This window comes from Gopherus flavomarginatus, chromosome 8, assembly GCF_025201925.1.
Source record: "Gopherus flavomarginatus isolate rGopFla2 chromosome 8, rGopFla2.mat.asm, whole genome shotgun sequence".
In the NCBI taxonomy this organism is placed as follows: domain Eukaryota; kingdom Metazoa; phylum Chordata; order Testudines; family Testudinidae; genus Gopherus; species Gopherus flavomarginatus.
In genome coordinates, this window is record NC_066624.1 from 92,142,438 (window position 1) to 92,169,978 (window position 27,541).

Below are 27,541 nucleotides of genomic sequence, written 5' to 3' on the forward strand. Positions count from 1 at the left end.
CACAAATACCAGTGAAGGCTAAGAATTTCAGACATGTCTTAGGCAAGCTCTACACTGCAATGTTTTGTCACGATAGCTGTCAGACAGGGATGTGAAAAAACAAAACCCACACACTGCTAATCACTATAGCTATGCCAGCAAAACTCCCAGTGTAGATGCAACAGAAGGCTTCTGTTGGCCTAGCTCATGTCATTCAGGGAGGCAGGGTTTACTACACCCACAGAACTCCTCCTTCTTTTGGCATATGCTGCATCTACAGTAGGGGGTTCTGCTGGTATAGTTATACTGGTGGAGCTGTTGGCAGAGCCTAAGGGACTTTGACACTTAATTCCCTTAGGCTTTTTGAAAATCCCAGTGGAAGTCCTCACCAACATGGATATATCCACTCATGATACTCTTCCCCCAGTGACTATGCCCTGGAATTATAATTCACTTTCTTTCAACAGTTCTTAGTTTTTACTAACCAATAAAACATGGTCATTCATCTTAGCCCCCTCTCCTTGCCAAATGATACTGAGAACTTAAAAAAGTGAGACCTTCTCTGAATATTCTTGTTTGCTGCATAGTAGGAATAATCTGTTTCTTAGAATAAATGGTCTAAGATTGATTTTAAACACTTCAGTCTTTTTCTGACTGTTCATCTCAGTAGCCAGTATTGTTTTGCCTACTACAAAAAGACAAAGATGATCATGTAATTACAGCATATCCCCAAAATGACTATTAAATTACGCTGTAGTGAAAATTTTATTATAATTAAACAATCAAAAGTAAAACCTCTCCAGGAGCCTTAGTCCTCAATTAAAAATGGAGTCCGTGTACATTAAAATCAACGTGGACCAAAAAAACAGCATATTTCTAATGCCAATCAGGCTACAAGAACATATTTCTGAATAAAGTCATTCTACCCCTCAGATTCCAAACAAAAGCGTTCCCAAATGTCCACTAAAAGACAGGCTTTGTAGCATATTCAGAAGGTCAACATATTTGGGATATTTTGGACCTAGAGAGACAAATCCAACACTGAAGCCCTTCTGGAGAATGCCTTTCTGGTATCTGCTCGCTGACTCTGCTAATAGCACACACACGGAATAAGAGTAGAGACAGCACATGACCCTTCAGAGCCCCGCATGTGGTATTCCTGTATTTGAATTGCATTCTGTGCTTGCTGTTCGTGCAACAGCATTCCACTATCCACTCCTTTGCCCACATTTTATTGAACTCTGCTTCTATATCATGGTCTGCTAACATTTCAAAACACTTTCCATTACAACTTTCTGCTTTCACAAACTCAACTTTCCAAAACATTTGCTTCAGTGGCAGAAAAATCACCATGTTAGATCTCTAACTGATGATGATTGTGTGAGGGGTTAGAGCACAGAAACCCCCTTAGGAGCTGCTAACTGATGTGCCAAGACTGCCTCTGTTCCTGTTTTCCCTGCCAGCTCAGGACTCCAGCACCCTGTTTTGCTGAGCCAGACTCTCCCATCTGCTCCAACACAGACTCAGGGTCTGAATTATCTGCCCCAAAGCTTCAGATTTACCTGAAAACAGCTCACAGAAGTGTGCTTGTCTTTAGCACTCAGATGCCCAACTTCCAATGAGGACTAAACCAAAAAAAATCCATTTCACCCTGTATAAAGCTTATGCAGGGTAAACTCATAAATTGTTTGCCCTTTATAACACTGAGAGAGAGAGATGCACAGTTGTTTGCTCCCCCAGGTATTAATACATATTCTGAGTTAATAAGTAAAAAGTGATTTATTAAATACAGAAAATAGGATTTAAGTGGTTCTAAGTAGTAACAGAACAAAGTAAGTCACCAAGCAAAAAACAAAACAAAACATGCAAATTATTTCTAATCAAACTGAATACAGATAATCTCACCCTCAGAGATGCTTCAGTAAGTTTTTTCCTCAGACTGGACACCTTCCAGGCCTGGGCACAATTCTTTCCCTTGGTACAGCTCTTGTTCCAGCTTTGGTGGTAGCTAGGGGATTCATCATGATGGCGTTTCCCCCTCTTTGTTCTCTTCCACCCCTTTATATGTCTTTTGCATAAAGCGGGAATCCTTTTGTCCCTTTCTGAGTTCCCACCCCCTCCTTCTCAATAGAAAGACACCAGGTTAAAGATGGATTCCAGTTCAGGTGACATGATCACATGTCACTGCAAGAGTTCATTACCCACTTGCCAGCACACACGTATACAGGAAGACTTACAGGTAAAACACAGCTATTTGCAGACAATGGTCCTAGTTAATGGGAATCATCAAGATTCCAAACTATCAATAATGGCCCACACTTTACATAATTACAATAGGCCCTCAGAGTTATATTTCATATTTCTAGTTTCAGATACAAGAGTAGTGCATTTATACAAACAGGATGATCACACTCAGTAGATTATAAGCTTTGTAATGATACCTTACAAGAGACCTTTTGCATGAAGCATATCTCAGTTACATTGTGCACAATGTCACAGATTAATTTAAAAAAATTACTTCTGGAAGGTGTAAGCAACATTCTTTGGCTTTTTTTAAGTTATGGGAAAGGAGGAGGAAAGATACTTTCGCCACTGAAAACAACATTTTGGGGGGAGCAGGCAGGGCTGTGAAAAATATAGATAACATTGGAAGATTAATATAAATCATTCTTACTGCACTTGGGGTTTTTTGATTGTCTAAACATGTTTATTATGATAGTTTGAATACTGTATACTGAGCATGCTCAGTAGAATATGAATTAATCTACAGGTGCACATTTACATATAGATTTGCTGCACATATGTGAGTACACTTTATGCACATGCCTTAAATCAGACAAGTCACATGCATAAAATACTGCACCTACATAAGTGTTTGCAGGATCAAGGCCTAAGTGTGTACATCTGTTTTTTTCCTTAAGGCACTTATAAGATCCCCAGATAGAGCCTCTAATCTCCTCAAGATGAATAGCTGTATAGCAAAGAGTTTATAAGCCATGTGAGCTGGATTACTGCTGACTTTTCCTTTTAGTTCTTTCCCTTTTTCTTTATCCTGTTTAAACAAATAAAAAAAAACCCCTAGGAAATGTAGTGCACATGTTAAAGTTGCATAGTTAAAATTAAAGTCAGCAAATGCAGAAGTTAAGGACCTACCAGCAATGTTAACCACCTTGCACATATTTTTCCTATTTCTCATTTTGTGCTTAAATATGTATTATTGTGTGTCCTAATGCCATGCAACTCAAAGCATGTGCACCACAACTACAGCTGTTGGAATCTTAATGTTTGCATTTCTGGAATTCTGTGACATTAAATATGCATCCTTAATTTTGTATTAATGTACTTATTTGTCATTAATATATTAGTACTACTCATTAAAAGGTGCATGCCTAATCTAATTAATTAAAACTGAACAACAGATAAAATTTAAGGACACTATACAGCTTTCTACACTGAGAAATCCCTAGGCTTTGTAAGAAATGTTTCCAACAACCTCGCTTAGTGTGGAATCCTTTGCTGTACAGTAACCATCATCATTACCCAAAACATGATAAAGCAAAGTCTCAAGTGTAGCATGGTCAGTTACTATATTTTTGCAAATGTAATTTTGAAGGTGCAGCTAGGGATGATATTGAGAATATTAATTGAACGAACAGTATACAAAAATCCTTTTAATGCTATTTTTGGAGCCAGCAAATTTGCATGTTACAGTTGACTTCAATTAGAATATAATAAAATTTATTAGCCTTTTAAGAGAGTTATTTCTAGAACTACCAGTAATTAGTTACTCTAGTTTTAAAAAAATAGATTAATTAGAGAGAGTTGGTAAAACTGTTAATTATATGGATTTACCTATTTACATCCTCCAGTGCAATTGGTGCTGACCACTAGGAGTATTATAATTACAGTTAAATCTAATCCTTCAAACTACAGGCAGTCTAAGTCTGCCATCAAACCAATGGCAAACCCTGCAGAGATGTTGTCTTGATTTTAAAAAATCCCAACTTTTTCTTACTATGTATCATTTTAAAGTTTTTTTTATAAAAAGGCATTTTAAAAGTCCACCAAGTGTATAAGTTATTAATTTAATACATGTGTGTTAAATTCCATAACTGTTTGAATAATATAGCTGTTAAACCTAAATTAAAGGTTATAAATAGGAGCTTAGTGTCTTAGTTTTCATATTAGGCTACCAAGTATCAAACTCTCCTGTGTGCTTGTCCATTTTGCTGGTTTTGGTGTTAGTTGTTTTTAGGGATTTTGTATTATGGGTTCTTAGAAATTAAAAAAGAGGTGTCATAAACAGATAGTTAAGGGTTAATGTCTCTTTTACCTGTAAAGGGTTAACAAGCTCAGTGAACCTGGCTGACACCTACCAAAGGACCAATCGGAGGACAAGATACTTTCAAATCTTGGTGGAGGGAAGTCTTTGTTTGTGCTGTTTGTTCTCTGTTCTCTCTTGGAGCTAAGAGGGGCCGGACGTGCAGCCAGATCAGTCTCCATTCTTTCTAACACAGTCTCTCATGTTCATAATAGTAAATGCTAACTAGTTAAAAGGCGGATTAGTTTTATGTTTGTTTTTCTTTATTTGCAAATGTGTATTTTGCTGGATGGATATTTTACCTCTGTTTGCTGTAACTTGTAACTTAGGCTAGGGGGGAGGGAATCCCTCTAGTCTATGTATAAGCTTAGACCCTGTAAACATTTTCCATCTTGGTTTTACAGAGATAATTTTTACTTTTTTCTTTAATTAAAAGCTTTCCTTTTTAAGAACCTGATTGATTTTTTTTGCTTGTGTAAAACCCAAGGGGATTGGGTCTGAACTCACCAGGGAGTGGTGGGGGGAAAGAAGTGTGTGTGGGGGGGAGATTAATTCCTCTCTGTTTTAAAATTCAAGGAGTTTGGATCACAGTAATCTCTCAGGGAAAGTCTGGGAGGGGGAATGGTTTATTTTCCCTTAAGACCCAAGGGGTTTGGGTCTTGGGTCCCTCAGGGAAGGTTTTGGGGGGACAGGAAGTGTACCAAAACACTATATTTTTGGTTGGTGGCAGCACTATCAGATCTAAGCTAGAAATTAAGCTTAGAAGGGTACTGACCCTGCCAGCAGGTAGGGGATCTTGGGGGACAACTACTGCACTGGTGGGGTGCAAAATAAACTTTATTAAGAAAATGCAAAAACAGGGAAAATTCAATAGTGAGGGGTATGGGGTTTGTTAAGGTAGACAATTGGGGAGGGGTTTCTTTTAGTAAATAGTATAGGGGGTTTCAATAGTGGGGTACAATACAGTTGGTAACCAATTAACACTGAAGTATAAATGTTACAGGTAGTTAACAATTTCTATGTAAAAGGTGTGTCACAGAAGCATATAACCAACTAACAGTTATGGGTAAAATGTGTTAAATAACCAACTCTAGGTAAAAATGTGTCACAGTGCTGTAAATGTAAAATGTGAGGTGTGTCAGAGAGAAAAAGGGTAACCAATGGGGTTTTATGCTAGACTTCAGTAATACAATTGAGGTTTGGCAGCAGTAGGAGCGGGGTGAACACATGGGGGAAGGGATTAAAAGAGAGAGAGAGAAAGGCAGTGGTAGAGGAATAAGGTTGGGGGATGGGGGAAGAGAAGCACTTGGTGGAGCAGAGACCAAAGGCAGAGGCGCTGCAGAGGGAGATTTAAACTCAGGGAGACACAGAGAGCAGATAGGCTGCAAGTTTAAACAGCAGAGAGACTGCAATGAGTGACTGGGGAGCTCGGGGGGAGACACGGGCAAGCTTGGGGGGGGGGTTAGGGCAGCGGGAAGACAGACTTAAACACAATTATACAGAACACAGCAAAATCTTATTTATGATCTAACTTAACCAAGACTACACAAATTAGCAAGTAACAGAACACAATGCAACAATTTTTTAAACCTAATTTACAGAGCACAATACAAACAATTATTTAAACCTAACTTAACCACAGCTATGCAAAATGAAATTACAACTTATCTAGACTAAGAACCTGATTCTAATAGGTGCACCTTACACTATGCCGATTCTTTGATCGGGAGGGGGAGCAGTTCCAGAGGGCAGAGTGGTGTGTGCCCGGGGTACAGCCCCCCGGGGGGGGGGTGGCTGCAGCAGTGGGGCGGCTGCAAGCTGGTGGCCCAGGATTCAGTCCAGGAAGGCACAGCTTAGTAGCGGCACAGGCTTATTTTTAGCAGCAAAGGCGCTGCGGAGCAAGAAACAGATTACAGATACAGACCAAGGAGTTAGCTTGGGTCTGTCTGCTGGGGGAAACAAGGCCAGCAGCTAGGACAAGGGGAGTCTGCAAGAGGGAGTTCTTACCAATCCCCAGGACAGCAGCAAGCACAGAGGCAGGAACAGCAGTAGCATCGGAGGATGGAGAGAGGACTCGATTCGCTTACAATAATCAGGAGATCTCCAGGCACAAATTCGTTGTTCGTAGGAGGGGATTTTAAAAACAGGGGTAAGCTCAAAAACAAATGAGAGCGGGGAGAGGGCCCCCCAAAGACCCCTAGCTGATCAGACCAGGTGGCAAAGCAAGGACCTTCTCCGAGGTCTGATCAGAAAATGTCCGGCTTTAAAGGCAAACTCAGGCAGTTTCCCACAGTACTTTTGATGGCTCCTCTTGATACAGGGGAGGAGAAGAAGGAGGGAAGGCTGAGGTAAGCATAGCATGACTGTGTATGTTCTGAGCCACAGTATGAATATATGGCTTAATCTAGGGTATGGCTACATTTGGAATTTTGGAGTAGCGCTGCCGTCGCGGCGGCTTTGGAAGTGTGAGGTAGTCAGAGCAGGCAGCGGCTGGGAGAGAGCTCTCCCAGCGGCTGCATGTAAACCACATCCCTTACGGGTGTAGCGTGCAGCGCTGGGAGCCGTGCTCCCAGCGCTGCTGCCCTGATTACACTGACGCTTTACAGCGCTGTATCTTGCAGCGCTCAGGGGGGTGTTTTTTTCACACCCCAGTTGCAGCGCTGTAAAGTGTGAGTGTAGCCAAGGCCTTAGTTGGCCACTTCAGGTCTTGCATTTCTGGGCAGCGCCCCCCACACCAAGCCCGGGTCTGAACAAAGGAGCCAAACAAAGAAGCAAGAAGCCCCCTCCCTAGGCAGAGCAATGGCTCCAGTTAGTCTGTACAAGCCATTCCTATGAATAGGGCTGTGACTTTAGTTAGCACAATGGCCAGGAGAGGCGGCCACACAGGACAAACAGAAAGGAGAGGGGAAAAAGGAATGCAGCAGGGGGACAGCTGTGACAGACAGGTACATGCAGGTCCCCACTTTTTGGACGCTAAAGTTCAAAGTGGGAATAATACCTTGACAAGAGGGAAGGAAAAATGACTGGTACAAGCTAGGAAAGGAGTCTGGGAATGTGAGCCGGGGTAAGGCAGGAAGGCGGGGGCAGCTGGAAAAGGAGACTGGGAGACAGGGATGGGCGAGACAGATTAGCTGAAGAGCCAAGAGGAGGGGGAACTGGGACTGCTTAGACAAGGAGACTGGGACTTAGGGAGCTCACAGTGGGAGACTACCACTTGCCCAGCAAGAAAATAAACTGAGATGAGAACCCCAACTAGTGGGAGATTGGGACTGGCTAGGCAAAAAGAATGAGACTGAGACAAAGGTGGGGAAGAGACACGAGAGGAACAGGGACAGGTTGTAGAGGGTGGGGCAGAAGGGTTTAAGTTTGGAAGGAATAGTCAGAGGGTCTGCCCACTAGAGCTCACTCCTTTCCAAATCCTGGAATGGAATTCCTGAGTCTTGCCATTTCTCTGCTATCAGCAAACTATCTGTGAAACTCGCTGGCAAAATGTGTGTCTCATCCTCCTCTTGTGGTGGTCCACACAGAGGATATTACTGAATGAGGCAATGTTCCAAAAATACTTGTGATGCTGTGATCAGAGATGGTATCATTATGCATATGCACAAGGGGGCAGAATAAGGTTCCAATTGACAACCTTAATTCTGGCATTTCTTAATTTTGAGTGTTTGACTTTACAACCTTAATAATGTTCTTTTAATATAGGGGTGAGTGTGTGTGTATGAGGGGGGATATACCATTCAGCCATTAAGTAGTTAACAATCCATATTTGAATACACATAATTAAGATTCAAAATTTAAGACTAAATAGAGAGAGAAGTGGTTGTTGCTTTTTTTGAGGCTATCATTTGGGTTTGTCTTTCCATTTATCAGCTTTACCTAGAAGATTTTGACAAAACATTCACAGTATCTAGGAGTAGCTGTTCAATCTTTTACAGAGATGACATTGGTCAATGACCTCTTTGTGGTAATGGATGAAAGATCAGGTATCCAATCTGAAATTATAAATCTGTCTTCTGCCTTTGACATTGTTAATTATGCTATATTACTGACTCATGGATAGATCAGATTATAAGTAGATGGAGCATCTTTTCTCTTCTCTTTTGGAAAGATTCATCTGGGGTTGGATATTGCTATTCTGCTCCAAAAGCAGACTCATGTAGGGTTTCTGCGGAGTATATTTTATCTTTTATTCAATGTATGTATGGGGCCATTGGATGGTTAATGAGGAGACATGAGCTGAAATGCCTTCAGGATGCTGACAACACCTAACTTTTTTTCTATTATTTCACCCAGCTGGTGCAGTTCAGCATCTTCCCCAGTGTTTGGTTCAGACTGGAGCAGTTGATTAAAAATGGATTAGATTAGAGTGATGATGGTATGGATAGAGAAGATATCAGCCCCATTGTCTGCCATTTGTCACCAGTATTCACAACTTAATGTTGGATCCTCTGCTGCTGTTAGATGATCATATAGCAGCAGTGACTAATGCAGGTGTTTTCATTTTGCATCTTGTCAGAGGTTGTAGTCATTTCTTTTTGAGGCAGACCTTGCTACCAGGACCAATGTCTATGTTGCATACAAGATCACTTATAGGCTATAGCAGGGGTCGGCAACCTTTGGCACGCGGCTCGCCAGGGTAAGCACCCTGGCGGGCCGGTTTGTTTACCTGCTGCGTCTGCAGGTTCGGCCAATTGCTGCTCCCACTGGCTGTGGTTCACTGTCCCAGGCCAAAGGGGGTGGCAGGAAGTGGCAGCAAGCACATCCCTCAGCCCATGCCGCTTCCCGCCACCTCTATTGGCCTGGGACAGCAAACTGCAGCCAGTGAGAGCCGCGATCGGCCAAACCTGCGGAAGCAGCAGGTAAACAAACCGGCCCGGCCTGCCAGGGTGCTTACCCTGGCGGGCCACATGCCAAAGGTTGCCGACCCCTTGGCTAAAGGTAGTGGAGAATACAGCAGCTCATTTATTGAGTGAGGCATCTCTTCATAAACACTGTCATGGTTAGTGGGCTCTCTATACCTCTGATCCCACCTGGTGTCATAAAGTGCACCCCTTCTCCGGTTACACCTCTCAAGCTGTCACCTGGCTCAGAGTGGAATCACATGATTCTCCAGCTCTGATCAGGCCCTGGCTGCAGGCCTCTGTGATCAACTGTGATTACTTCAGCAGGAGCAATTCTGTTCTCTCTGGGAGCAATGACCAGTGACCAAACATTCTTCTTAAAACAAAGGCTTTATTAAATTTATTAGAACAAAAATACTTCAGAGAAAACGCATGTTCAAAATAATAAACCAGACTATACACACATGTGCTTTCCCCTAAGTCTTACCATTTGCTGGATCTGGGAAGACTCAGCTCCCCCAGACTTTCTCCTCAAAGTCTCTCCCTCGATCAGCCTGTCTCCCTAGACTGCTTCTCTCAAAAGCCTCCTCCCCACTGCCTTCTCCTGAGAAGCACTTTTTAACCGTTTGGTGTGTTTATGATCTCCAGGATCTGAGTTTTGGCAAAACATGGCTTGCAACTTGTTGGAGACAGTTTTAAGGATGCTGTCTCCTAACAGCTTGCCCTGTGGTCTTTCAAATGTGTTCCTGGATGTTCTTATCTGGGAACCCATTGTGTTGTTTTCATGCGCTGACCCCATTACAGGTATATAATAAACATTCCGTTGTCCTCAATATAAGTTACATCAGTACAGTCACACAGGAAATTCTAATAACCTGCTACAGTTACAGTAACTTCCCTTCACTGACCAGCTTACATACAATGTTCATAAAACGACACCACTACCTCAATATAACGCCACTCAATATAACACAAATTTGGATATAACGCAATAAAGCAGTGCTCCGGGGAGGCAGAGCTGTGCACTCCGGTGGATCAAAGCAAGTTCAGTAAAACACAGTTTCACCTATAACGCAGTAAGATTTTTTTTGGCTCCCAAGGACAGCGTTATATCGAGGTAGAGGTGTATTACACTCACTATTCTTAGATTATAACATTGCAGTTCCACAACTGTCACAAACATATACCAGATTCTGTACCTGTCAGCTACTGGTTTCTGGTGGAGTTTAGGTGTTGGATTTGACCTATGAGTTTAAGGTGTTTGTTCCTTGACTACCTGAGGTACTACAGCTCTTGTGATTCAGGTGCAGCTGAGATCAGCAGAGGTATCCTAGCTTTAGCTCCCTTGATTTGAAAGTAGTTTGAGTCTGGGCATTCTGGGGCATACTGCTAAGCCCATCTATTAATTCAGGCTTTTGATTCAGTTGAGTTGCCTGCGTTGGATATCTTTTTGGGAAGAGTTTGAAATATATACTTTGTTTCAGGAGTATTAGTAGTATGGGGGCTGAGTTATCTGCTGGATTTATTCTTGTGCTATTGTCTTTTCCACAAAACATTGGCAAGGTGCCTAGAATCCGTGAGAGGAGGTGGATTTGTGTTTTAGTTGATTTGTATGGATCAAAATAAAGAATCTTCACAATATAGCCTATTTTATTTTGAATTTCAATGGGACTGGCACCTGAGTATTTGTAGGTGATTTTGTATATAGGATTTAGGCTACTAAGTGACTTAAGCACTTTTGACATTTTAGCCTTTATTTTTACACTAGGAGGGACATTTTACAATATGGATATGCCTTGTACAGTCAACAGGAACCTTACTGTCCCCCTGAACAGAATATAGTCCTCTGGGAGAAGGTATCAACCACTAAACTGTTACAATAAATTTAGGACAAAAATATAGTGTTCTTGAGCACTCTTCACTCACAGAACTCAAAGTAACAGAAGAGGGTAAGCAGTGAAACTGAGTCACAGCTGGGGAAGTAGTCTGGGTAGTGAACCTCTGGCTGAGCTGGGCCTAGAACCCAAGTCTGATTCTGAACTAGGCTCTCTCTACTTAATCTTAGTTAAAAAGCCAAGAGAGTTGAAGAGAATAATAATATGACATTGCTTAGCTGGGTGCACTAAGGTACAGCTTGTGTGTTACATTATTGTAGGCTGCTATATAAGTCAGGCATTAATTGCTCTAAACGTTCTTTAAAATTATTCAAAGAAACCTTGTACATCTGAGACAGAGGTACGATTGCAAAGTGTGCTGAGCTACTTGCACTGGTTGGTACATGTAGATACTGGTATTATATGGCCTTAGTCCTCATTTGCTATGAACTCTTTTTGTGTGGCTTTTGTAATAATAGACTTAATTTCATGGCTGCGGGCGGTTCAAACTCTGCATGCTGGAGGGCCCGAAAAAGAAAGCAAATGAATGCGAGCTGAAGGGGTGGTTGGATTCCTGCCAGCTCACAGCCCATTTATCAGAAGCTGCTCCAAAGTTCATTGGATCACAATGTGTTTCTCTTCCCACGAAAAGAAGGGGGAATTTGTGACCGTGCCTTACCTGAGTGCAGCTTATTGTTGCCAGGCCAGGTTCTTGTGTGCACATTGTTAGAGGGTGCAGCCCTCTCGGGCTTGCCTGGGAAGGAGCAGTCAGAGGAGAAACAGCCGTTCCACACAGGGGCTCCCAGTCCCCGCTGAGCTGCAGCGCTGCGTCTTGCCCGGCTGTACCGCAGGGGGCGGTGTGAGCACCAGCCTCCCCGTTGCTTCTTACGCCGGCAGCGTGGGGACGGGACTTCATGCCACGGCTGCCGGCCGAGCTCCCTCCCGCACCCCCCGTTTAGCTGCCGGCGGGTCCCCGGCTCAGCAGCTGGACGCGGCAGCCGGGACGTTGCCGCCGCCGCTATGGGGCCAGCCGCCTCCTGACCACACCATGGAGCCCTAATGAAGGCGTCTGCCCCTCCCCTCCCGGGGGTGAGCGCCAGGGTCCGGGGTAGGGGGGGACACGAGACCCGCTCCCCCAAGGCGGGCGGAGGACGGGCGCAGATGCTTCCTCCAGCCGGAGCGCGGGGGAGGTGGCAGGAAACTTTGGGAGAGTCGGGGAAGCCCCTGGCCTGGGGGTGGGGCGGGGAGGTGAGAGCCCCTAGAGCAGCCCCCGCCCCGCGCAAATCTGGACGCGGCGCTAGCTGGAGAGGCACATCCGTGGCTGGGCTTTCTGTGCCCGGAGGCGATGCGCTTCCCGCGGGCGGCGGCGGCGGCCAGACAGGAGGCGGCTGGTTCCTGCTCTCTAATCCGCTGCGTGTTTCCTTCTCTCCCCCTCAGGATTACCGCGAGGATGGGATGGATTTAGGAAGCGACGCGTGCAGCAGCCGCTCCAGCTCCGAGTCCAGCTCCAGCAAAGTCACCCCTTGCTCGGAGTGCAAATCCTCCCCCTCCCCCAGCAGCCTGGACTTGGCGGCCCTGGAGGACTCGGAGGAGGAGGAGGAGGATTACCTGGGGTACGGCAGGAAGGGCACTGCCGCGTGGGAGGAGGACGGGCTCTGCACCGCCGGCTGCGATGCCAAGGCTGCCAGGCGAAGGAGTTTGGCGGAGGAGCTGGAGGATGTGAGAAGCACCAGCGCCTCCAACACCATGCCGCCCCCCGCCCCCAACGGCAACCCCCCGCCCCAGGACCTCCGGCAGAACGGCAACGTGGCGCCCCCCAGCCGCAGGACGGGACACCGCGGGGCAGGAGGGTGCAAAGCCCATGCCCAGGAAGCCCAGCCGGCTGTGGGGAGGCTCCGCGGTGGAGGGAGGGTCGCCCCCGGGCACCCCTTGGACAGCTCCACGGGGGGCATTTGGCTGCAAGAGCAGGAGCCTCAGCTCCCGACTATGGACTGGGCGGCTCTGGAGAAACACCTGGCAGGGTTACAGTTTCAGGAACAGGAGGTACGAAACCAGAGCCAGAAAACAAACTACACCTCAGTAAGTTGGTCCCCGTTATCCGCCAGGTCTGTGGCTTTGGGGCGGGAGCGAGGGAGGGCGAGTCGGAGTAAAGGGAATTACTTATGGTGACAAGGCATGTTACTAGGCAGTGAGTCACACGTTCCTCGCAGAGATCCATATGGAGCATTGCCATAGATGGTAATGGGGGAAATCGCTGTTGCCCTTTAATTGTGACTGGGTTTTTTCATCCTTCCAACCTAGAAGGGCAGCTTATTGAACGCAACATTATTGCTAGTAAGAAGCTTCATTGTGTGTGAATCTAGATCTGTCCCCTTTCTTGCAGAGCTGCAAAGAATTTCTGTCTTTCTGCAGCCTCTCATTTGTTCAGCTGTGGAAGGAATTGCTTGACTCTGACCTGCCCGCCCCTGGCTTGAATCAAGGAGCCAGGGTGTGTCTGTTGAACAGATCAAGCTGGTGACTCAGTGACCATTTGTAATGTATTGTGAATTCTGAGATTTTGGTGGGGCTCAGTGGCACTTCCTGTTTCTTATCAGACAGACACTTGGCTAGATACAGGAAAGGCAGACAATGTGGGTGGCATCAGGAGCGGGAGTGGGTGGAATACACATAAGCAGGAGCCTTAGAGGCCCCCACAACGTGCTATAAAAACTCCATGGCCCACCTGTGCCACAATAACTGGTTTTCTGCATATAAAAGCTAGAGCTGGCATTAGGGGGTAGCAAGTCAAACAGTTACCTGGGTCCAATGCCACAGGGGCCCCTGTAAAGCTAAGTTGCTCAGGCTTCAGCCCCAGGTGGCAGGGTGGGGCTCAGGGCCCTGGGCTTCAGCCCCATACAGTGGGGCTTCAGCTTTCTACCCTGGGCCCCAATGAGTCTAATGCTGGTCCTGCTTGGTGGCACCCCTAAACCTGCTCGCGGGACCTCCCAGACCTCTGATTGAGAACCACTGATCTAGTACACTTCCCAATATGGCCCTGGGGGGGTGTCTCTTTTTGAAAGGTGTTTCCCTGCTTGCTTTATTTTGAAGTATAGCAACAATTGCAACCCAAGCATTTAAATCAGTATGTTAGCCAAGAAGGATTGCATACTTTAACCTAGCAGTCCTAGCTAAAGTATGTGGCAACAGTTACAATATGCTTGTCATTTGGTACCTTGCCTTGGGGTGTGGTTTGAATATACAGGGCCTCAGGCTACTGGAAATTGGATGCCTGCACTTTTACTTTAGAGCATGAGGACAAGTAACAGCATTTCTCAATGTAAATGGTATTGCTAATACTAAAAGAGGGAAGGAGATGTTTTCTTTGCCTAGTAGAACCTGGTTGTAAGACCTCCACTTTGTGTTTCAAATGTGTTTTCTTTAATTACTGCTATATAGCAGATTTTCATAGCTATTCTTTTCATCAGCGTTCAGCAAATATCTTAAAGCAGCAACCAAAAATTATCATTGCTAGACACAAAGTTGTTACAGTGTTAGAAAAAAAAATCTCCTGGGTAATGTCTTAATGTCTATATTTTATTTGGAACAGATTTTAGAAAGTATGAAGCTAAAGAACAACATTTTGCTTGTATTCTGTTGTTGTTGCAACTAACAAATAATACGATGGCTTTTAGTTTCAACAATAAGAGATGCTGATGTCACTTCATTTTAAGTATGGCCTAGCCTTGATGAAGATTTTATATATGCTGTGAAAGTTGTCTTTATGTGTGTGAGCGTCTGTATGTGTGTGAATTTAGTTGCCTATTCTTTGAGGGATTAAATGGCATTGGCTTCCCTAAACAGCTCTGCCAATGAACTACTCCTAACTGGGCAGAACAGTGGTATTCCAGTCCTGAGCTGCTGTTGAGCCGAGACTGTCACACACACTAATGGCCATTAATTTTATTTTATTTTATTCTTGTGTGAGAGCTGAACAAAATCACCTTGAACATCAAACACATTTTCACTTGTAACCTGACCCAGAACTGGAACCCAGTACTCCAGAGATTTAAGAACCACAGTCGAGATGGAAATTAATTCAATCATATAACTATTTGGAAAGACAAATACAGTATATTGTGAAATCTCATACTATATGATTTAGTATACAAAGTAATAATTTTGGAGTCCTTCAGGAAGAAAAATAAACTAGCACATATTTACTCTCCAGTAAACAGTTGTCAGTGGTGAGTTGGGTGTACAGCATTCTGTTCAGAGAGATATGAAATCCCATTCATTAAGAATTGTTTTCATAATATGTAAATTAAAAGAAGGCATGACATTACCTAAACTTCTCTCTAAAACCATTGAAAGTACGTTCAAACACTGCTTTAAGATGGATAGTAAGACTGATATATCCTCCATTAACCTCCACCTTTAAACTTCACTTTCCTCCTAGGGCTTGATTCTGCAAGGTGCTCTGCAACCTCACTTCTTACTGATATCTGCTGAAGAAGGGGTGCTGACTACTTGCAGCATTGGCCTTCTAGTTAGGTGTCTAGGACTTTATTATCATACTTACTATCTGTGTTTTGAAATGACTTTGAATGAATCATTCCTTGACTATTACAAATGATTTTTAAAAAATCTTGTGATTATTGGATATTGTAATTAGGACAGTCTGGTATCATGACAGCTGCCACACAATGCATTTTTAAAAGACCAGACTTGCAACTAAGGGTGAGCTAATAAAAGCAGCATGTAGAGAGTGTGGGAATAAAATCACTGACCTAAGGACTTTTTGGGTGGCCTTGTAATTGATAGTGGCTTATTCAGAAACTACGCTTTTTTTTTTAAGTCGTTTCTCTCTTTTATTGTTATGATGATGATGATTTCACCAATGTAAACTGATGTACTCTTACTTTTGGTCACTCAAGCTTACAGAAAACCATCTCTAAGGCCATGGCTACACTGGAGAGTTGCAGCGCTGGTGATGGGGTTACAGCGCTGCAACTCACTCTGTGTCCACACTTTCAAAGCACGGCCAGCGCTGCAACTCCCTGGTTGCAGCGCTGGCTGTACACCTGGTCTGCCTGGGGTGTAGCGATTCCAGCGCTGGTGATGCAGTGCTGGTCATCAAGTGTGGACACCAACAGTGCTTTTATTACCTCCTAATACACTGGAGGCCATCCCAGCATACCTTTTCAGCCACTCTGCTCATTGTTTCACACTCCACTGCCCTGGGCTCAGGTGACCCACCCTTTAAATGCCCCGGGAATTTTAAAAATCCCCTTCCTGTTTGCTCAGCCAGGTGTGGAGTGCAATCCAATCAATCAATCACTGACCATGCCTCCATGCCCCAAACGAGCCCCAGCACGGAACACTTCCGAGCCGCAGGACCTCATCAGTGTTTGGGGTGAGGAAGCTGTGCAAGCACAACTGCGCTCCAGCCGAAGAAATTATGATACCTATGGGCAGATATCAAAGTCCTTGCTGCTAAGGGGCCATGAACGGGACGCGTTGCAGTGCAGGGTAAAAGTAAAGGAGCTGCGCAGTGCCTATTGCAAAGCCCATGAGGGAAACCGCTGCTCAGGAGCTGCCCCCACGACCTGCCGTTTTTACAAGGAGCTGGATGCCATACTTGGGTGTGACCCCACTGCCAATCCGAGGAGCACAATGGAGAGTTCAGAGCAGGAAGTGGGGGAGGGTGTAGAGGAAGCCGAGAGTGAGGCTACTGGGGTGGAGGGAGACACCCCGGAGTCCCAGAAGGCATGCAGCCAGGAGGAGGCTAGCCAGTCGCAGCAGCTGGAACTTGTTGGTGAAGAGGAAGCAGAGGAGCGTGTTCCCGGTAAGCAGATTTTATTTTTAGGATGGAAATGTTTTGTGAAAGGAGGGTGGGGGTTATGGCTGCCTGCATGCATGCCTAAATGTGGAATAGCCCATTGATTTGGTCTATCACGTCTCTGTAATCGCCCTCGGTAATCTCTTCAAAAGTTGCAGCCAGAGAGTGGGCAATGTGCTTGCACAAGTTTATAGGGAGAGCCACCGTGGTCCTAACTTGTCCGCGCCACTGTGCCGCGAGGGGTGGGGGGACCATTGCTGCACACAGGCAAGCTGCATAGGGGCCAGGGCGGAATCCACATTGCTGTAGAAGACCCTCCCTCTCTTCCCAGATAACATGCAGCAGTGATATATCTGGCAGTAGAAAATCCTGTTGAAAATGTAGTGATGATTGTTCAGTGCAGGTCCCCAACTATCTGCCCTCTGCTTTCCCCACTGCTGGTCCCCAACTGTCTGCCCTCTGCTTTCCCCAATGCACAGAAACCCCAGCCCTCAGGCAGTTCCCCTTCCCTGGTGAAGTCGCGGCAGAAACACGCACCCCATTGCTCGCCATGCCTATGCCTTCGCTGCCGTGGCCTCTCTGTGCTATGTTAGGTATGTGGGAATGATGCTACAAAAAGTCTACAAACTCCTTCACTGTGATAATAAACAATGTAGCCTCTGTATTAAATGTTTCTATTTATGTTTTTTTAAGTGTCCTTGAATAATCCAGCCCTATCACCGCCTGCGCGAAGATTACAGAACTTGAGGAAAAATCCTAGAAAATCAAAAGAAGATTTGATCAAAGCAGTTATGAATCAGTACGCCAGAGACAGTAAGAGGCTGCAGTACTGGAGAGAGAAAATGCATGAGTGGAGACAAACACAGAGCAGGAGAAAGGAATTGGCTACCAAGAAAAGCACAAAGCAGCTGATAAGCCTCCTGGCTCGCCAAACTGACTGTATGCAGTCTCTCGTAGCCATGCAGGCAGATCAGTACCGTGGTAACGCCTACCCCTCCCAAAGCTCTCTCCCTTGTTCCCCAGTGTTTGCACAAAGCAGCTTTCTCCAGCAGCCTGGTTCTTACCACCACCAGCTGCCCCCAACACCTGTACGTTCACCTACCAGCCCTGATAACTACAACCCTTACCCTATGCACTCAACCCGCATCACGATGCAGCATATTAATCCTGAAGTGCAGCAGGCATTGAACAGCAATCCAAGCAGGACATATTCATACCTCTGAATGTACAGTCCACCACCCTGCCCTTTTATGTACTGTGTTTTGAATAAATGATTTCTTGGCTTAGAAAACATTTTTTATTATTGCAGAAAGTGAGAAATACTGTACCCTAAGGGAAAAATGGGCACAGCAAAGGCACCAAACATTACTGTTGGCTTTCAGCCTCAAATTGCTCCCTTAAGGCATCCCTAATCCTTGAAGCCCTTTGCTGGGCCTCTCTAGTAGCCCTGCTCTCTGGCTGTGCAAATTCAGCCTCTAGGCGTCGAACCTTGGAGGTCCATTCCTCACTGAATCTTTCACCCTTCCCTTCAAAATATTATGGAGGGTACAGCACGCGGATATAATAGCGGAGATGCTGCTTTCCCCCAAATCTAGCTTCCCGTAGACACACCTCCAGCATGCCTTTAAACGGACAAAAGCACACTCCACAGTCATTCTGCACCGGCTCAGCCTGTAGTTGAACCGGTCCTTGCTCCTGTCAAGCTTCCCTGTATACGGTTTCATGAGCCAAGGCATTAAGGGGTAAGCGGGGTCTCCAAGGATCACAGTGGGCATTTCGATGTCCCCTACTGTGATCTTGCGGTCTGGGAAAAAAGTCCCGGCCATCAGCTTCCTGAACAGGGCACTGTTCCGAAAGATGCGTGCGTCATGTACCTTTCCAGGCCATCCTGAGTAAATGTCAGTGAAACGCCCACGGTGATCCACAAGCGCTTGGAGAACCACAGAGAAATACCCCTTGCGATTAATGTACTCGGATGCCAGGTGGGGTGATGCCAGAATAGAAATATGCGTCCCATCTATTGCTCCTCCGCAGTTAGGGAAACCCATTTGTGCAAAGCCATCCACAATGTCCTGCACGTTCCCCAAAGTCACGGTTCTTCTTAGCAGGGTGCGATTAATGGCTGTGCAAACTTGCATCAACACTATTCCAACGGTCGACTTTCCCACTCCAAACTGGTTCGCCACCAATCGGTAGCTGTCTGGAGTTGCCAGCTTCCAGACTGCAATAGCCACCTGCTTCTCCACTGGCAGGGCAGCTCTCAATCTTGTGTCCCTGCGCCGCAGGGTAGGGGCAAGCTCAGCATACAGTCCCATGAAAGTGGCTTTTCTCATCCGAAAGTTCTGCAGCCACTGCTCATCATCCCAGGCTTGCAGTGTGATGTGATCCCACCACTCAGTGCTCGTTTCCCGAGCCCAAAGGCGGCGTTCCACGGTGCTAAGCACGTCCGTTACTGCCACAAGCAATTTAGTGTCTTGCGCGTCAGGCGAATCAATATCATCGTCTGACTCCTCACTGTCACTTTGGAGCTGAAGGAATAGCTCCACTGCCATGCGTGATGTGCTGGCAACATTCATCAGCAAGGTCCTCAGCAGCTCGGGCTCCATTTGTAACAGAAGTCGCGTTGCAGACTCACAATAGCGCCAAACTGCTTGGAATGTGTAGCAAAGCACCACGGGGCGTTGGAACAGGAAGCGGAAAGACCCGCACCCTTCCGTTCCCTTCCCACAAGCCACAGCGCCAAAATGGGATGAGGTGCTCTGTGGGATAGCTGCCCACAATGCACCACTCCCAACAGCGCTGCAAATGCTGCGAATGTGGCCACACTGCAGCGCTGGTCCTACACAGCTGTACGAACGCAGCTGTAACTCCCAGCGCTGCACAAATGTAAGTGTAGCCATACCCTAACTAAGCAGCAGCAACAAATGTAAGAACTCTTCCTTTCTAGGTGGGTGCTTGCCTAAGTGAAGTGTTACCCTGAAAGATTTTTGGATCATTGCCATTTATAATAATTTTAGCACTTACATTTCAGAAAAAAAAATGCTAATTGGAGCCAATGCACTAAAAAACCAAACATTATGTGTCTTGGACCTACTCTTCCCTTTTATCTAGTATTAGTGCTTTGACTACCCTTTCTCCAAACCAGAATGCTCCCACTACATTGCCTGTACTTGGCGTAGCACCTTGCCTCCTGCCTGGAGGATAAGCACATAGCTCCTCTTTGTTTAGCTGCTGCAAACATTGATCACTATGCAAGGGATTCCATGGAAGCCTGATCTGTGCTACAGAATCACACTGTTGTTCCAATGATGGAAGTTGCAGTTTGGGTGCAGTACAGGCCCACGCAGACACACAGCACTCCTTGTAAGTATTGCAGCAGCACTGCTTTCTGTAAATCAGATCAGGCTAAGGAGACTAGGCTTGCATCTCCAGAGGCGCAGCACATACACATCTTTCTCATTGGTGACCTGCCTGTCAGCTTAAGCCCACAGTTCGCATTTCCTATTTTTATAAATGTATCTGTGTTATGGTGTGTGAGGTACTGGAAGAATTCCTGATAATTGTAACCAATTCTCCACCCCACCCCTGCAATTTTCCAGCATCCTTGGGAACAACAATGTGTGTAGCTCATTGTGGCGGCCCGTCTCTTTTTCCATGCATATTTCTGTTCATGTATTTGAACATTTATTTGGCTTATGTGCTTCAGTTTTGTGTATACATCAAAACCACTAAGCTACTGCAGGAATTTCATTTGTTATCTCAGTCCTGGATCTGTTCCTTCTAATGAGCATCTGAGCCTTATGGGCATAGTTTAGAACAGGTATGTACACTGTATTAGACTGCTTGAAGTGCAGATAGACTCATATTTTTACAGATCTTCATTTTTTATAATAGAGAAGGTCAGGGTGAGTAAATAGTGGGGAAGTGGGGGATCTCTGCTATCATTGCCAGTTTAACAATAACTGTTTTGCTGTACTCTCCTGCAGTAACATTCTCTCTAACCTCTATTCACTCAGCTCTGTTCCATCTTTAGGAAGGGTTTTCCCTTATCTCTTGGGGCATGCCTACACTGCAGTTAAAAACCTGGAGTTAGCCCATGACAGCTACTTGGGTCTGCAAGGCTTTGGCTAACAGGCCATTTAATTGCACTATAGATGTTTGGGCTTCAGCTAGAGCTCAGGCTCTAGGACCCAATGAGGTGGGAGAGTCCCAGAACTTGGATTGCAGGTGGAACTGGAACGTCTACAGTACAATTAAACGGTGCTGTGAGCCTGAGCCCCGTGAGCCCTCTTCTGCTGGAACAAGCTAGCTTTGGGTGTATAATTACAGTTTAGACACATCCTTTGAGGCGGGGAGCCCATGTGCTTTTTCCCCTGCTGTTTCTTGATGTTGAGAGTTCTCTCCAGCCTCCCCATGCTGGACATTAACAGACCTTTTCCCCCATCATCCAACCTGATGTTAGAGGTATTTCTCCTTGCACACATCTTTTTGGCTGTCAGGGTCTTTCGGACTGAGGAGGCAGAGGGAGCGGGGACTCAAAGAAACTTCATGTCCTTATCTGTCTAGTTTGAAGTGAATTTCTCCAAATTTTCCCAGGTTTTCTTAGAGGATGGGGGAGCAGGCATAGCAGAGCACAAGTGTCCCTTTCTTCACCTTTCAGTCTGGTGCAATTTGAGAAAGCTGCAGATCCTTCTTTTTAGGCCAGAGCTGCTGCTGCAGGTGAGGAATTGAGACCAGAGAGATCAAGTTACTTGTTCAGTCATACAAGAAGCATGTAGAAGAACTGGGAATTGAATCCAGATTTCCTGATTCCAGTCCAGTGCCATAAACACAAGACTATACCCTCCTTTTCTTTATGAAACTCCTATAAATATTACATAATTAATTTTAGGTTACTTGCAGAAACCTGTGACAGGAACTTCAGATATAATAATATTAAGTAAAATCTGAAGTCTTAGAAGGATTCAGATAGAGTTAGGATTCCTGATTTGACTTCTGGGGTCAGCTTCTAAGGCAGTGGTTCTCAAACGTCTGTAGTAGTGACCCCTTTCACACAGCAAGCCTCTGAGTGTGACACCCTTATAAACTAACACTTTTTAAATATACTTAACACTATTATAAATGCTGGAGGTGAAGTGGGCTCTGCAGGTGGAGGCTGACAGCTCGCGATCTCCTATGTAATAACCTCATGACCCCCAGTTTGAGAGTCCCTGTGCTAAGGCATTATCAGCTAATTTTAGGTGAGTCACTCCTTAAGAGAGTTTTGTAAACCCAAATAGAAACAGAAACATTTTCATTGTTTTTTTCCTGAATTGACAGAATTTGTGTGGTTTTTTTGTTTTGTTTTTGTTTTTTGTTTTAAATATATAAATATTACTTACATTGGTGAAAACTCAGATATTTTCTTTTCCCACGAGTATCATAGTTTGAAACTGATTTGTGCATAACTGACTGAAAACTGAAACTGACTAGTTTATTTTTTTTGTCAAAGTTAAGTGAAATACAAAAAGAAATTAGATTTTAAAAATTATTTTAGTTGTAGTTATCTAAAATAGTGTTGGTAACAGGAGTGAGTATGTGTGTGTAGGTTTTTAATATTGATTGACAGTGGTCCTTCTAGTAGTGAATATTAATGAGATTCTCCTGTAGATTCTGTGAGATGTTACCAAAAGAACAGCCAGCACAAGCCTGATTACAGATTGGGGAAATTCAGAATTCTTTTAGAATTAGTATTTATTTTTAAACTCTTTTTAGCATTTTCCAAGAGAAGATTCTACCAATGCCTAATACTTAAGGATTAGTTAATACTCTGGCTGCCTTATGACCTGAGTACTGGATGAGTGACAAATTCACTTTATCTGATTGTTCATTCAATATTTCAGGTCCTCACTCTCCCAAATATTCCAGTTTATAGTAGACCATCTTCCTCTTTCAGAGTTTTGTTGACTAATTTGAGGTTGCATCATCAGCTCTGAACTAGTAGTCCTGTTCACTTTAATACTCATTTATTTGAAACCAGATTTCAAGAACAGCTCTGACCAGACTCTACTGTAATATGGTTTGCACTAACCTATATATCTCACACTAATTAAAAAAAAAAAGTTAGTTATGTTAAGAACTTTGTTAAAGCCAAAATGTTTCCTATCTACACTGAACGCTTTGCCCTTACCTATGCTTATTCCCCACCACCACCCTGAAATTTGCCATTGTTTCTCCCTGTAGCAGCAACAGTGGAAGCACTAATTGCATCATTGTTTCCTTGTGCTCCCCCTGTCATATCTTCCTGTTTGCCTTTTGTTAGTCAGCTTAGATTGTAAGCTCTGTGGAACAGTCATCATCTTTTGGTTATGTTTGTATCATATAGAATATCAGGGTTGGAAGGGACCTCAGGTGATCATCTTGTCCAACCTGCTGCTCAAAGACAAATTCCCAGACAGTCTTTTTTTAAAAAAACACACAGTTCCCTAAATAGCCCCCTCAATGATTGAGCTCACAACTCTGGGTTTAGCAGGCTAATACTCAAACCACTGAGCTATCCCTCCCCCTATCTAGTAAGGCTGTTGATTAATCGCAGTTAACTCACACAATTGACTCAAAAAAACTAATTGGGATTAAAAAAATTAATCGTGATTAATCACAGTTTTAATTTCACTGTTAAACAATAGAATACTAATTGACATTAAGTGTTTTGGATAGTGATCTATGTTTTCATATATATTGTATTCTGTGTTGTGATTGAAATCAAAGTGTATATTGTTTTTGATAAATATTTGCACTGTAAAAATGATAAATGAAAAGTATTTTTCATCATTTTTAAATTCACCTCATATAAGTAGGGTAGTGCAATCTGTTGTGAAAGTGCAATTTACAAATGTAGATTTTTTTGTTACATGTCTGCACTCACAAAACAATGTAAAACTTTAGAGCTTACAAGTGCACTCAGTCCTACTTCTTGTTCAGCCAGACAAACAAGTTTGTTTACATTTATAGGAGCTAATGCTACCCTCTTCTTATTTACAATGTCACCAGAAAGTGAGACCAGGCTGTTCGCATGACACTTGTGTAGCAGGCATTGCAAGGTATTTACTTTCCAAATATGCTAAATCAGTGGTCCCCAACCTTTTTCGTCTGGCAGGTGCTAGACAAGCCACAGAGGACTGTGGTGGTGGACGAGCATCCACCGGAATGCCGCCGACAAGCAGTGTCTTCCAGAGGCATCGCTGCCGAAAATCGGCAGCATTTCGGTGGCAGTGCCTCTGGATGACACTGCTTGTCAGCGGCATTTCGGCGGATGCTTGTCTGCTGGCTGGTACACAGGCACACTTAGATGCCCTGGTGGGCACCATGGCACCCGCAGGCACCGTGTTGGGGACCCCTATGCTAAATATTCATATGCCCCTTCGTGCTTCGGCCACCATTCCAGAGGACATGTTTTCATGCTGATGATGCTCGTTTAAAAAAAATGCATTAATTACATTTGTAACGCAGTTCTCCCCAAGGAGTTCAATGTCCCCTGCTCTGTGTTACCCACATTCTGCCATTTATTTTATGTTATAGCATTCTTGAATGATGACCCAGCATATGTTGTTCATTTTAAGAACACTTTCGCTGCAGATTTCACTAATCGCAAAGAAGGTACCAATGTGAGATTTCTAAAGATAGCTACGGCACTCAGCCCAAGGTTTAAGAATCTGAAGTGCCTTCCAAAATCTGAGAGGGATGAGGTGTGGAGCATGCTTTCAGAAGGCTTAAAAGAGCAATGCTCCGATGCGGAAACTGTAGAACCCAAACGACTAAAAAAGAAAATCAGTCTTCTGCTGGTGGCATCTGACTTAGATAATGAAAATGTACAGACCGATGCATGTTCTGCTTTGGATTCTTGTCGAGCAGAACCCGTCATCAGCATGGACGCATGTCCCCTGGAATGGTAGTTGAAGTATGAAGGGACATATGAATCTTTAGCGCATCTGGCACATAAATATCTTGTGATGCTGGCTACAACAGTGTCATAAGAACCCTTGTTCTCACTTTCACGTGATATTGTAAACAAGAAGCAGGCAGCAGTATCCAGGGGCGGCACTTCCATTTAGGCGGCCTAGGCAATCGCCTAGGGCGCCAGGATTATTGGGGGGCGGCAGGTGGCTCCGGTGGACCTCCCGCAGTCGTGCCTGCGGAGGGTCCCCTGGTCCTGTGGCTCGAGTAGAGCTGCCGCAGGCATTCCTGCGGACGATCTGCTGCTTCTGCGGCTCAGGTGGACCTCCCACAGGCATGACTGCTGCAGCTCCACCGGACCAGCGGACCCTCCGCAGGCACGACTACGGCAGGTCCACCGGAGCCACGGGAGCAGCACGCGGGGTGGCGAAATGGCCGTGCGCCTAGGGCGCTAAAAACGCTAGCGCCGGTCCTGGCAGTATCTCCTGCAAATGTAAACAAACTTGTTAGTCTGAGCTATTGGCTGAACAAGTAGGACTGAGTGGACTTGTAGGCTCTAAAGTTTTACATGGTTTTATTTTTGAATGCAAGGTTTTTTTTACATAATTCTGTGTTTCTAAATTCATCTTCCATGATGAAGAGATTGCACAACAGTACTTGTATTAGGTGATTTGAAAAATGTGTTGTTTTTATAGTGCAAATACTTTTAATCAAAAATGAATATAAAGTGAGCACTGTACCCTTTATATTCTGTTTGTAATTGAAATAAATATATTTGAAAATGTCCAAAAATATTTAAATAGTATTCTATTATTGTTTAACAGTGTGATTAATCATGATTAATTTTTTTAATTGCTTGACAGCCCTAATATCTAGCCTAGTGAGCCTCAGTTATGGGCTAGGGCACTCTTGCACAGCTAATATCCAGCTTTGTGTCTAGGCTTGTTCTGAACACAATTGTTAAAATGTCTCCAGCCTCTTCTCTCTTGTTTATAATAGAGAGACCACCAGTAGACTTGAACAGATAGCAGCAGCAGCAGCGGGAAATTATAAAACAAATTACTAGTGCAGACACATCCTAAAACTGTGCTGACTGTATTTTATGTGCTGATGATTGTCAAAGGGGCTTTAAAACTTGCATAGATCATGCTTTGGATTTATGAGTTGCTTTAGACACCTCTTAAGCATCTTAGACCTTCATCTGATAAAGAAATTACATCTTTTCAGAAGATACTTAATGCTTAGAACATACCTTCACAACTATTTTGGACTAATCTCATCATCCAGGTGCTGGAAATCTGCTGCCAATATTTCTTCTTTACTCTCTTTTCAATTACTGAGTCTTAGCTGCATTAGAAAGAATACCAAACATGTCATGACATGATTTATGGTACTTAATATCTTTTGTATTATAACCTTCTTTTGTGAATAGGAAGCAATCCCCTTCTATTTGCAGCCTTCTTAGCATTAATGGGCTTAATACCGTTTTTCATCATGTCTCTGTGGAAGATAACTACGATCAAGAACGTATTTTCTGAAACTGATACAATGTGTATTTCATAGTCTCTAAAAGCCTGAAAAAAACTAGTAAATTGACTTAGCAAGATGACTGCTACCTTTTAAAAATGACTCTAGTGCTTGTGGTGGTTGCTGGATTGATGGCACTAGAAAATGAATTCTGGTGTCCATGGAACAGGTTTACAGTGGGAAATGGTAACACAAGCTTATTTTTTCAGCCCCTGGGACTGTTCCTCAATGCAGATCCGAGGTAGCTTCCTGTAAGGGTAAAAGAGCACTGCATTCTCCATGCCCTTTTCATCCACTCAGCCTTTAAACTCTTTCTATGTACACTGTCAAGAAGCATGCTGCATATGGCGCTTTCTAATATGAATATACTTGTTCACTACAAACTAAACTGAAACACACCAGATAAGTCCACGCAGACCACTGAGTAATCTTCAGACAATAACAGTTTGGTTACTACTTAATTTAACAGGATTTGATCATAAGAATAGCCATACTGGGTCAGATCAGTCCATCTAGTACAGTATCCTGCCTTCTGACAGTGGCTAATGCCAGATTCTTTCAAGGGAATGATCAGAACAGGGCTATTATCAAGTGATCCATCTTCTGTCATCCAGTCTTAACTTGTGGCACTCAGAGGCAGAGACACTCAGAGCATGGAGTTACATCCCTAACCATCTTGGCTAATTGGACCTATCCCCCAGGAACTTACCTATTTTTTTTTAAACCCAGTTATACTTTTGGGTTTCATAACATCTCATGGCGTTGAGTTCTACAGTTTGCCTGTGCACTGTATGAAGAAGAATTTCCTTAGGTTTCCTTAATTTCATTGGGTGACTTCTGGTTCTTGCATTCTGTAGGGTAAAGAGGCAAAAGAGTTTTAAAAAACAAAACAAAACTCTTTCTCCACACCATTCATAATTTTGTAGACCTCCTTCATATCCCCCCTTAGTAGTCTCTTTTCCAAGCTGAATAGTCCCAGTCTTAATCTCTCCTCATATAGAAGTTGTTCCATACCCCTAATAATTTTTGTTGCCCTTCTCTGTTCTTTTTGCAATTTGTAATATATTTTTTGAGATGGGGCAACCAGAACTGCATGCAGTATTCAAGGTGATAGCATACCATGGATTTATATAGTGGTGTTCTATTTTCTGTCTTCTTATCTATCCCTTCCCTAATGGTTCTTAATGGTTTTGGACTTCTGCTGACCATTGAGCAGATCTTTTCGGAGAGCTATCCACAATGGACT

At 44.2% G+C, this 27,541-nt stretch overlaps 1 protein-coding gene across 2 annotated transcripts in view; it reads left to right on the forward strand.

Annotated features, from left to right (window-relative positions):
• The window catches only part of SCHIP1 (schwannomin interacting protein 1), a 390,417-nt gene that overhangs the window by 264,125 nt on the left and 98,751 nt on the right, over positions 1–27,541 (forward strand). The window contains exons 1-2 of one of the 2 annotated variants that reach the window (XM_050965955.1): positions 12,036–12,107; positions 12,456–13,097. In XM_050965955.1, coding sequence (XP_050821912.1) covers positions 12,078–12,107; positions 12,456–13,097 — 672 coding nt within the window. In that variant the 5' untranslated portion in view covers positions 12,036–12,077. Of the gene's footprint in view, positions 1–12,035; positions 12,108–12,455; positions 13,098–27,541 lie in introns of those variants that run through there. The other variant, XM_050965954.1, reaches the window with a different exon arrangement.